The sequence below is a fragment of the Phoca vitulina genome, unplaced genomic scaffold (assembly GCF_004348235.1).
Source record: "Phoca vitulina isolate PV1807 unplaced genomic scaffold, GSC_HSeal_1.0 scaffold9, whole genome shotgun sequence".
NCBI classification, from domain to species: Eukaryota; Metazoa; Chordata; class Mammalia; order Carnivora; family Phocidae; genus Phoca; species Phoca vitulina.
Window position 1 is genome coordinate 62294339 of NW_022589712.1, and position 12466 is coordinate 62306804.

Consider the following 12466-nt stretch of genomic DNA (forward strand, 5'->3'; position numbering starts at 1 on the left):
ACTTACAGGATCCTGGGGGGGGGGGGGGGGGCGGGCTAGGGTTGCCTTTTGCCCTTAGCAAAGTATTAACATGGAGGCAGTTGAGTCCCTAGAGGAAGGTCACTCTGCCTGTTTCAAGGACTTGTCAGTGGGCTCTAGGTAGTAAGGAAATTTAATAATTTTCCTTCTGCCTTTGTTTCCCACATCAATACAATCAAGTCAAATTGCCTTAGGAGAGCAGGGTGTAAAAGATCTAGGAAAAAGAGAACAAGGTAGTCCAGAAAGGCATCAGGCAAGGGCGCAGGAACATAAAGGGCATTTAAATATAAAAGAGTGAGAACAGATACTCGTCGGGAAAGAATACACTTTATCTTTTTTTGAGATTTTTATTATTGTTATATTTTTGAGATTTGTTTTTATTTCTCTAAGTCATCTCTGCACCCAACCTGAGACTCGAACCCACAACCCTGAGATCAAGAGACCCACGCTGCACCCTGCGACCCAGCCAGCGCCCCCAAAGAATACACTTTCATTATTTTCCTCTCAGGAAACAGGAAAGGGCGATTTAGGACCTTCCCTTATCCTGGTGCACTTAGTTCCATTTTTATTGGCTTTTCTTTGGCTACGTTGACCTATGAAAGGATTTCAAGATCAATTTCCTTACGACTTTGATTCTCTACTCAGCCGGCAACTTCAGAATCACGTGGAAAGCTTGAACCAACAGCGGTGCTCACTCCGGGGGAATTAAATCCCAAAGTCTGAGGTGAGGCCTGGCCCGGCACTGTTCTAAAGCTTACCGCCGGAGTGCCGGAGTCTGCAGGGGTGAGAACCGCCCGGGTCGGAGCCTAAGCCCCGCGTCCTCTCGCGGAAAGCGGCCAAAGTTGGGGGCAAACCTCGCGCCCACAAGGGAGGCGCTCCCTTTGACACGCTCAGGGCGGAGACGCGGCGTGCGCCCTCCCGACCGCTAGGGGGCGAGCCGCGCGCATTTAGCGTTCATTTTCCGGCGGGCAGCCGGGTCGACCCCACAGTGCGCATGCTCGATGCGTCCCGGAGGTCGCCAGCGCCGGTGTTTTCCCACGTGCAGCGAGAAGGAGAGAACATCATGTTGTAAGGAGATGGGGGCCTCGGTGTCTCGCGCAATCAGGAATTTCAACCTAGAGAACCGGGCGGAACGGGAAATCAGCAAGATGAAGCCCTCTCCCGCTCCCAGGCACCCCTCCACCAAGAGCCTTCTGCGAGAGCAGATGAGCTGTAAGTGGTGCAAGGGCACGTCGGAACTCCGCGCGCGGGCTCCCGGGGCGGGCTGGGCGGTTCCGCGCCGGGGGATCTTGGTCCCGTGGCAGGGGTAACCGGGGTCGGCGGCAATGACTCGTCAGCAGAGCGCGGCAAGGTGGAGCCCCCAGGCCGTGACATTGAGAGAGTCCCAGGGCGCCCGCGGTGGAGTGACGGCTCCGCCCATTTGGTAGTTCCGGAGACGGCGGCCGCTGCCCCAGCTGCCCCGGCCCCTGGAGGCTCTTTACTGTCTACCGACTCGCTGCAGGGAATCCCAAAATGGAAGGGATCATGTTCCTCGGAAGTGCTCTCTGGGTGTCTTCACAGAACGATGGACGCCGAGCCCGACCTAGCATTTTGATTTACATGTACAGTACTTCCCGTCTTGTCCGAGTGATTGTTTATTAAACAAAAAATTAAAAGTGGCTGTCTTGCGTTGTGTTAGGATCTTAGAGGAAATTTTCTTTGGTTTTAATATTGTGACATTCTTTTTCTTTTCGTAGGCCATCCAGAAATTAAGGGAGAAATTGCTAGAAAAGATGACAAACTGCTGTCGTTACTAAAAGATGTGTATGTTGATTCCAAAGATCCGGTGTCTTCTGTGCAGGTAGTGTGTGTTTTAATTCAGCAGATAAGTAATTTAACTTTTTTGTGCTCCAGGAAAAGGATCAAGAGAAGTGTGGTAGGTAGTAAAAGACAGTGAGTGCTCTGCATGTTTAAAATTGTCAATGTAGTTGTGACCAGATTACAGTGCATTGGCAAAACTTAAGCATAGTGGTGATATTATTTCACAATTTATAGGATTTGGTAAAGTACTTCTAGTGGTTGTCATTTGAGTCACCAAAGGAAAGCTTTAATACTGTTTTCTTATCCTTAAGTGGATTGAGTTTCGTTCTAATCTGAGGGATTCCTTTAGTGTTGTGTTGTTGGTGTTTGTTTTTTTGTTTTTGTTTTTTAAAGATATATTCAGTTAGGAAATGTAAAAATTGGGAGATTATGGAATACATTGGGAATCGGAACCTATATGTAAATCCGTATATAAATGCCACGCACAAGTGCTTTGTATATAGTTATGAACAAAGCAGACCTACTCCTTGCTCTCAGTGCTTAGAATATTGTGAGGGACACAGAGATTAAACAGATGAGCAACTGTAAGTACATAATTACTGATATGTCTGTGAAGGACAAGTATAGGCACTGTGAGTACATCAGAGGGACCTGTTTGTGATTGGACGGGGTGGCTTCTGAGAAAGTGACTTTTTTTTTTTTTTTTTAAAGATTTTATTTATTTATTTGAGAGAGAGAATGAGAGACAGCACGAGAGGGAAGAGGGTCAGAGGGAGAAGCAGACCCCCCGCCGAGCAGGGAACCCAATGTGGGACTCGATCCTGGGACTCCAGGATCATGACCTGAGCCGAAGGCAGTCGCTTAACCAACTGAGCCACCCAGGCGCCCGAGAAAGTGACATTTAAGCCCCAGCCTGAAGGATGAGTCTGAGTTAACTAGATGAGTTTGTTGGGGCAGGCACGTTCTAAGGAGGGGGAAGAGTTTGATTAAAGGAGAGAGAAGTGCCAATGACAACTCCCAGATTTCTTTCCATTCTAAAGTTCTCTGGTACTCTTGTCTACATAGGCAATACTGTTTGCGCAGATAGAGTTATTAATATAATTTTCATTAGATAAGTGAAATAAAGTTCATGTAAAATAAGGTCTGTGAGTTGTTGCGTGTAATAGCATTTATAGGGTTCATTTATCACCAGATGTTCCCATAAAAAAGAAGTGTTGATGTTCATGTTCTTTGTGTTGAATACTTCCATCAGTAACAGGTGTTGAATAATACTTCCAACTGTTGTTTCTCATGCTATACTAAATCATGCATTCAAAGATTGGCCCTTGGGGAGTGAAAAAAATTTAACAGTTTTTACAAGTACAGTTACCTAGATACAATACATAGATACACAGCGGTATTAAAATTTTATGGGGGGTATTAGGAAAAGTCTAAAAAGACTCATGGCGGGGGGAACGACAATGAAGAAGTTGAAGTACCTATTTATGTTTTGTCCCCTTTTCTCTTTTGGGTAGTTCCTCGTTTTCTTAATGATCTGTGATGTCTCTAGACATTAGTGATATCATGTGAAATAATTTATTTTTGTGTGGCTTTTTAACTTACTGCTATTCAGAATTCCGTCAAATATGTTGGCCTTTTTGTTCTTCATGGTATTGGAAGTCTGGACTCAACTCTAACATGAAAATGGTTTTCTGTATTTTCTTTCAGTACTTTTATGACTGTATATTTTATATTAAAATCTTTATTTGGCAATAAATGTAGTGTTTGGTGTGTGGAGATCTTTTCTCCTAGATGGTCAGTTGTCTAAATACAATTTATTGAATAACCCAGTCTTTTCTCCACTCACTTAAATACTAATACATACAAGCCTGTTTATGGATTCATCAGTTCTAGTTATTTTTCTATTTTGACACTAGGATCATATTATGTTAATTAATGGAGCTTTGTAATGTGTCTTGATATCTTTTTCCCCAAAAGTTTCATGGCTCTTGTCACACTTTTTTTTCCCCCCAGATGAACTTGAGAATCACATTGTCAGGTTCTTTAATTAGTTAATCAAAAAGATTTATTTATTTGAGGGGCGCCTGGTTGGCTCAGTCGTTAAGTGTCTGCCTTCAGCTCAGCTCACGATCCCAGGGTCCTGGTATCGAGCCCCCTATTGGGCTCCCTGCTCAACGGGAGGCCTGCTTCTCCCTCTCCCTCTGCTTGTGTTCCCTCTCTCGCTGTGTCTCTCTCTGTCAAATAAATAAATAAAATCTTTAAAAAAAAATATTTATTTGAGAGCGCACATGCGTGTGCTTATGCGCAGGGCGGGGGGGGGGTGCGGTATGGGGGGGCTTGGGGGTGGCATTTCTCAAGCAGACTCCTCCCTGAGTGCAGAGCTCTATGCAAGGCTCATCTCACAACCCTGAGATCATCACCTGAGCCGAAATCAAGAGTCAGATGCTTAACTGACTGAGCCACCCAGGCGCCCCTCAAATTGTCCCGTTCTTTAATAAGTCTGATTTGGATTCTGAGTGTAATTGGAATGTATAGGTTAATTTGAGAATTAGCATCTTTGTATTATTGAATCTTTGGGGGATAGAGGGAAAGCTGTTACTGTAGGATCTTTTTTCACCCTAAGTTTTTAAACTATTTATTGCCAGTATGTCAAAAAATGAGTAATTTTTGTATTGCAGCTACCCACATTGCGAAGTTATTATTAGTTTTACGGTTGATTCTGTTATTTTTCTGAAGATAATCTCTATCATCTGCATAGAATTACAATTTTCCTTTCTAATATTTATACTACTTTTATTGTTTGTAGCATTAACATAGCAGTGAAAGTTGGTATTCTGTCCTATTCTGCCTTTAGATAGGGTGCCTCTGGTGTTTCAGCATTAATTATAATAAAATGATAAGGTTTCTGATTAAAAAATACTTCTATCACATTTGAGACTTTAATATGCTAAGAGTTTTTTAATCAAGAGAGGATGTTGAATTTTATCGTTTTTTTAAGTGCCATAATTTCAGTATTTAGTATTAATCAGAAGGGAAATTTGAATAAAAGTAGATATGGAGTAGAAGAAGGATTACCTGGGAATATAAAGTTAAGAGAAGCTTTGAGTTTTGGAAAGTGAAGAAGTTGGGAAGAGTGTTTCAAATCAAAGTTAACAGTATAAAGGTAGGAGTGTGTGATGCCTTTAAGAACAGTTAGAGTTCATTACAGTCAGGGGAAGGTGTGAGCAATACATTTGGGAGAAATGGGATAGGATGGAGGTAATAGGGACCCAGTCATGAAAGTCATTATTTGTTGTGCTAAGGAATTTGCATTTTATCTTGAGGACAGTGGGAAGTCTTTGAAGAGTTTCACCTCAGATTGGCTTCAGAATGGGCTGGGAGGGAACAAAATGCATTTTATGCAGTCATAGGACACCATTTGGGAGGCTTTTGTAGCCGTTCCCACAAGATTCATTGGCTTGGACTAGGGTGATGTCGTGACAGGGAGAGAAGTGAATATGGGTTCAAGAGGGACTTAGAAGTCACTATCAAGGGGCGCCTTAACCTTAGTTGGTTAAGCGTCTGCCTTTGGCTCAGGTCATGATCCCAGCGTCCTGGGATCAAGTCCCTCATCGGGCTCCCTGCTCAGCGGGGAGCCTGCTTCTGCTTCTGCCTGCAGCTCCCCCTGCTTGTGCTTGCTCTTTCTCTGTGTCAAATAAATAAATAAAATCTTAAAAAAAAAAAAAAAGTAGTAGTCATATCAACAGGATTTGGTCATTGATTGTGAGGGAGAGGGAGATGTCAAGTATAACAGAAGCTTTAAGTTTTGGAATGGGATATGGAGGGAAGTGATACTGGTCACGGGAGATGGAGAATATGGGGATAGAATTGGATTTTCAGAGGAAAGGGTTAAGTTCAGTTTTATGTTGATTTTGAGGTGATTGTAGATTTAAAAAATTTTTAAAAATATTTTTTAGTTTTTTCTGAGAGAGAGAGAACACACATGCACATGTGTGAGCAGGGGGAGGGGGAGAGAGAGAGAGAGAATCCTCAAGCCGACTCCCTGCTGAGTGCAGAGCTCAATGTGTGGGGCTGGATTTCACAACCCTGAGATCCCAGCCTGAGCCGAAGTCAAGAGTTGGATGCTCAACCAACTGAGCCACCCAGGTGCCCCATTGAGGTGCTTGTAGGTTATCCAAGTAAAGATGCCCATTAGGCATTTGGGAATTTAGATCTGTAAGTAAGAAGAAAGGTCTAGGTTTGAGATCACCTTTGAAAGTTATTAACATGTAGGTAGTAATGAAGTCCAAGGGGTATGTGGGATTATTTCAGTAGAATGTAAACAGTAAAAAGAGGGCCTGGGCCAGAATTTGGAGCACGCTGACCTTCAGGGGGCAGCTGAAGGAAAACAGTCTACAAGAAGAAAGAAGGAGCCACTGGAGAGACAGATGGAAACCTAGGAGAGGAGTGTCATGGAAACCAAAGGGAGAGATGATTATGGGTGTATTGGGTGGTCAACAGCATCAGATGCTGTCGTGAGTTCACATAAAGCCTAAAAATTGTCCTCTGCATTGAGATCTAATCCTGGGTTGGAGATCACAAATAATCAGTTATCTTGAAGGCTCAACTAAGAAGGAAACTGGCCATAAAAGAAGTGTTGGTTCAGGTTTGGTGGGCATTTTTTTTTTTTTAAGATTTTATTTATTTATTTGATAGAGACACAGTGAGAGAGGGAACACAAGCAGGGGGAGTGGGAGAGGGAGAAACAGGCTTCCTGCTGAGCAGGGAGCCCGACGCAGAGCTGGATCCCAGCACCCTGGGATCATGACCTGAGCCAAAGGCAGACGCTTAACGACTGAGCCACCCAGGCATCCCTTGGTGGGCATTTTTAAAAGGTAGTGAATTACAGCATTTTTATATTTTGACCAAATAGCAGCAGTAGGCAGGGTGCAGTTGAAAGAAAAAGGAAAAAGGAATGATTGGCATGGCCAAGTAATGAACAACACACAGAGCACAATGCAAGGATTGCACTTGGTTGGGACAGACAGATGGAAAGATGGGTATGCATATGTTGTTTTGGGTCTGTTGGGTATTGGAAGCACAAGTTTATTTTCTCTCAAGAGGCACGATCTCTAGCAATATTTGAATTCATTTAAGGTGTTTGGAGGCATTGGATATGAAATACAAAACTAGGAAATGGAGTGGAGATTTTCGAGTAAGCTCTTAGGGCAGCATCAGAATTCTGCCCTTGTAAGGCAGTTTTAATCTAATCTATTCATTTTTGTTCTTTTTTTTTTTTTTTAAAGATTTTATTTATTTCTTTGATAGAGAGGGAGAGCACAAGCAGGTGGAGTGGCAAGCAGAGGGAGAGGGAGAAGGAGGCTCCCCGCTGAGGAAGGAGCCTGACGTGGGGTTCGATCCTGGGATCATGACCTGAGCCGAAGGCAGCTGCTTAACCGACTGAGCCACCCAGGCGCCCCTTTGTTGTTCTTTAATATACATGAAATAATGCGATGAGTGGATGGTATACGTTCAGTTGTTATTTTCTAGAACTACCTAAATTTCTTAATGGTGATTGAGCTATAGTTATGTAATGGCAATGGGGCAAAAGTACCATCAAACTATGTGTCATTGTAATGAGAAAATGTAGTTTGGAGAAGCATGTGTAGTATTTATTTGAAGTAGTGGGGATTTGAGAAGCGTGGAAGTCGATGTCAAATCTTTTCTCTCTCTTGTCTTGAAAGACTTTTGTTTTTGTTTTTGATACTAGGTAAAAGATGGTGGAACACGTCAAGAGCCGAAGGAGTTCAGATTGGCAAAAGGCCGTGACTTTAACATGATGAGTATCAAGAACATTCCCAAAGGCAAAATTTCCATTGTAGAGGCATTGACACTTCTCAATAATCATAAACTTTATCCAGAAACATGGACTGCTGAGAAAATAGCAGAAGAATACTATCTAGAACAGAAAGATGTAAAATCCCTTCTCAAATATTTTGTTACTTTTGAAGTCAGAATCTTCCCTCCTGAAGACAAGAAAGCGATACCATCAAAATGAAGAAAATTTTGAAATTACTTTTCCTATATGTAGTCCCCGTTCCCATGCCCTGTTTAGTTTCTCATTTTCAGCATGTTAAATTATACAAATCACTGAATGTTTAAAGCTCCCTTCTTGGGAGAGCGTACTATTTATTGGGCTTTGCTGAATTTTCAGGATTGCTGATAGAATGAATTTTGTTTCTTGTGAAGTTTAATTTGGTTTAGGTATATGTTCATATGTAATATCAGCAAGACTAATCAGCACATATATAAATTTATGATAAAAAACTTAAAGTGTAATTTTAGGCAAATCATATCATCAGCTTTTAGACTGGTCATATGGCCTCTTGGGAAATGTCCCGAATCTCTCATTTAACATTCAAAGTTTCACCGTCCAATTTAGGTGGTTAATTTATTCTTCCTATGGAATTGTGAAAGTAAGAGTTTTCCTAACTCTTAGGACTGTGATATTTTCTTGTTAGGGAGAGGGAGACTTGACTGTGAGGTAGGATAACAGTATTTCCCAAATGAAAGCAGACAGGAAAGTGGATACAAAATCAATAAAAAATACATTTTATTATTACAGGGAATAAGAGCGAGGACTTCTCTTGTTTTGAACTGTTTTATTTAAGTATGGAATAACTTCTTAAAATTATAAAAAGGAATTGGTATTTACAAAATTTTAGCAATCTCTGTTTTGACAGCAGGTAGATCCAAAAGCTTTCAGAGAGGCAGGCAGTTGTGGGAGCTATCAGAAAAAAAGTCACTTCTCTGGATTTAATATAGAAATAAAGGAAAATTGTAAAGAAGGGTTAAATCACAGAACCATGGTAAATGAAATTTAGTGACGAATTATATATATGTTTTCTAATTTAAATGCTGGTTGAAAGAGAGGAAAAAATTGCAAGAAGTTTAAAATTTGAACATTGGAAGGGACCTGGGAAATTGCTGCTTCATCCATTGAACCAACTTATGAGTACAGTGTGTACCAGTACTAGGGTCTTGAGTGAGATCATCTAAGTTTAGCTGTGTCGTATTACCACCTGTGGGATCTTGGGTAGATTGTGTAACCTCTTTGAGACTGAATTTCCTCTATGAAATGAGTATAATGCTGCCTTATTTAAATCTAACGGTTACTGTGAGGATAAATGATAATAAAGGACTGAAAGAATATGACTTATTTTTTCAGTTAAGAACAGAGGGCTGGGGAGGTTTCATGACTTGTTTAGGATTATTCTCTAGTTTATGACATAGCTGGGCCCAGAATCTAGGTTTTCAGATTCCTCGTGGCATGTTTTTTCCTGCTGTGCCAAAAAGAAGCTTATTTCAGAAGAGCAGAAAATGCAAGTTGTAGGAACATTGGAGAATGTGGTAAGAAAAATTCCAGGTTATCTGTGTCTTTCTAAAGGAAGGCAGACATTTGCTACTTCCCAGGGATTCCTTTGGAAATGGTATGGAAGATGCTGAGGAATTCAGCATGATGATGGAATGAAGCATTTGCAATGCTGAGAAGGGAAAAATGGGCTGAGACGGGAATTTTTAAACATGTTTTCAACGGCAGTTTCTTTATGTGAATAAACTGTACCTTGTTTATTGTGGTTCAAAACAGTAGTTCTTTTAAGAAAACAACTGTAAAATTGCATTTTAAAACTCTCGTAAATTAGTCATCAAAACTGTTTTACTTTATCAAATAAAGGTCAGTACTTGAATTAAAGACTGCTATTTCTGAGCCATCTTCCCTATTCAAATCTATACTGTGGTTAGGCTTCTGTAAATCTGGCTGTTATATGGTGTCACATGATCAAATAAAGTACTTCCCAAGTCTTTTATTGGTCTTTCACTGCTCTTTATTGTATGGAGAGCGCTTGGGTAGTAGTGATGTCACAGAAAGCATGGAGTTTAGATTCAGAAAACCTGGGTGTAGATCTCAGCATTGCCATTAGCCATGTGATCTCGGAAGTGAAATGGGTAATAATTGAGAACATCTTAAAAGCAATGACTGGGGCGCCTAGGTGGCTCAGTTGGTTAAGTGACTGCCTTTGGCTCAGGTCATGATCCCTGAGTGCCGGGATCAAGTCCCGCACTGGGCTCCCTGTGCAGCGGGGAATCTGCTACTCCCTCTGACCCTCTCCCCTCTCATGTTCTCTCTCACTCTCTCTCTCTCTCTCAAATAAAATAGTAGGAAGAGAAGTACTATAAACCATATTTTACAGGGGAAATTGAAGCACAAAGATCTAAACTTCAAAGATTACCTAGTAAGTGTAGGAACCTGGATTTAAACCTTAATAGGTTATTTTCAAAACCCTGTGCTCTTAAATGCTCTACTGCGTTACCCCTCTGGGACTGTAAGGATTAAGTGATGGCGCTCAAGGTGCGGGACTACTCAGTGCCCGCTGTATGTGAGAATCATTGAACAACATGTCTGGGCCCTCTGTGCTGTGACAGACTGGTTTAATAAGATGCCTTTGTTGATGAGCTCTAGGTCAGGGATGTTTTTAAAAAATACTTAATGACTAGTGTGGCAGCAGACTGTTCAGTGTGAGCTGACCATCTGTGCAGATTGAATAACCACAATGTCTGGACATAAGGTTATTGTGAAGAAAAGGAAGGAGCAGGAGATAGGGTGGCTTTGAAGGAGAGAAGCTTTCCAGAGCATGAAGAGGGGAAGAGGAAAGAATTCCTGGAGATGAAAAGATTTGGCATTAAAAAGGTTAGGAGAGGAGGAACGTTAATTATTGGGTGGGCAGGAGGAGGACTGAGGTCCAGAGAGCCGATAAGAGCTGCCCAAGTGGGTAGATGTGGCAAAGTTCTACGATAAACAGGGTTTCCATATCATTTATTCCCAAGCTGGGACACTTGAAAGTGAAAAGGGCATCAATTGCATTAGGACAGTAGGGATGATAGCATAAACTAGAATGTCTTAGATAAACTAGGAGGTGTGGTCATCCTAACCACAAAAGGCACTAACAGGAGGTCTTGAAGGGCATCTCACCATTAACCACTCAGGAATGGCCCCTCTCATGGACATCCCCTCCATATCTACTCCATGCCCTTAAACACCCATAATCCCAAGAAAAAGAGTGTGGGGCCCTGGACAATTAGTGGTGGTGTGATTAGGAAGCTTCTGTATGCATAACGAGGTATTGAACTGAAGCAGCTCTAAGCACCCTGAACTGGGGCCGTGCTCGAAGATAGTTTGTCGGGTACAAGTTGAAAATCTTTAAGAAATGAGCACATATAAAGGATTAAAGGAGCTTTATGCATCTTAAATAGCCATCACTCATTGCTTGATAGCTACTCTATCTTGTTTGTCCTGACAAAGACCAATCCATTAAACACTTTGAGAGAAGGAATATCTGTTTATCTGGATACTCCATTTCTTCTGCTTTAGGAATAATAGGACTGAGTTACTTGTTAGGAGAAAAGATGAAATATCAGAAGCACTTAGATCTAAATCCCCATATAAAAACGAAAGCTTTACATTCAGAGCATTTGGGTCACTAATTCCGTGGTCTTTCTTTGTCATTGTTGGTGCTCCAACAGAACTGTGTCTCGGGAACACAGGTGAGTACGGTTGTAGAAGACTGGCTCACCAGTTAGAAGAACAGAATCCTGAGCAAACAGGAGATTCTGTAAGTTTTTACTGTGTTGGTGTAAAGTATATAGTAGGTAAATTGCTTCCTTTTTGCTTCCTGTGGGGAAAAGAGCCAACAGGTGGGTCATTATAAAGATGAATAATTTGGGATCAGGAATTTAGTCAAAATGGGATAAACCAGGACTTGGGAGTTGAGTAGTAATGCCTGACATGAAAGGAAATAGATCACAGTGCACAGTCTTGATGAGCAGGAAAATTTCTCAGTTGTGCGAGGGAATATAACCTTTGGAAGAGTTCATCTAATTTTGAAAGAGGAAAACCACGACAGTGCTACCTGACTGACCATATAGTCTGCTTATGGATCCAAAGCGAGTGAGCTAATAAGAGGATGTAGGTGAAGTGAAGGATTGTTTACTGATAGCCAGACCTGGGAATAGAGGGGGCCACTGAGGAAAAAAATAAACAATGTTTTATGGATTTCTAAAATAAGCCTCAGGCCTTTCTCTTTTATTTCAGAAAGATAAGTATTGATTAAATTTAATACATGTATGTTTGGTAGTAAAAATTCCGTTTATAGATAATGATTTTGAGCAATTTTGCTATTTTAGTATAGTTTGAAACACCTATGTATGGGAAATATCATAGCCAAATTTTTCTTTAAATGTCTTCCTGCATTTTGAGATAAGCATAATACAAATTGTGCAATAATTTAACTGAACTATGTAATGATGATTATTTTATTTTAGAATTATCTGTAATTTCCTTTCATTTTTCAATAATGATCATTACACAGTGGTGTATTTTTGTATAACATTTTATTTTTTTTCAATAGGTGGTATTATGATTTCACATACAGGTGATGAGTATGTAAACAGATGCTGCTTTTTATTTTTTTTTTTTATTTTTTTTTATTTTTTTTTTTAAGATTTTATTTATTTGCGAGAGAGAGAATGAGAGACAGAGAGCATGAGAGGGAGAAGGGTCAGAGGGAGAAGCAGACTCCCTACTGAGCAGGGAGCCCGATGCGGGACTCGA

The 12466-nt window shown here is 41.1% G+C and overlaps 1 protein-coding gene across 1 annotated transcript; it reads left to right on the forward strand.

The window, feature by feature from the left end:
• The first annotated feature begins 976 nt into the window (after nucleotides 1–976).
• NDUFAF4 (NADH:ubiquinone oxidoreductase complex assembly factor 4) lies at nucleotides 977–9768 on the forward strand. The gene is made up of 3 exons (XM_032408214.1): nucleotides 977–1230; nucleotides 1755–1858; nucleotides 7568–9768. Exons 1-3 carry the CDS (start codon nucleotides 1020–1022, stop codon nucleotides 7853–7855), a joined length of 603 nt encoding a protein of 200 aa, XP_032264105.1. The 5' UTR covers nucleotides 977–1019; the 3' UTR covers nucleotides 7856–9768.
• Nucleotides 9769–12466: the final 2698 nt, after the last annotated feature.

Coding starts and splice junctions, on each gene's coding strand:
- NDUFAF4 (XM_032408214.1), top strand. CDS start 1,020: ATGCGTCCCGGAGGTCGCCAGCGCCGGTGTTTTCCCACGTGCAGCGAG. Junction 1,231..1,754: donor TCTGCGAGAGCAGATGAGCT/GTAAGTGGTGCA, acceptor TTCTTTTCGTAG/GCCATCCAGAAATTAAGGGA. Junction 1,859..7,567: donor ATCCGGTGTCTTCTGTGCAG/GTAGTGTGTGTT, acceptor TTTTGATACTAG/GTAAAAGATGGTGGAACACG.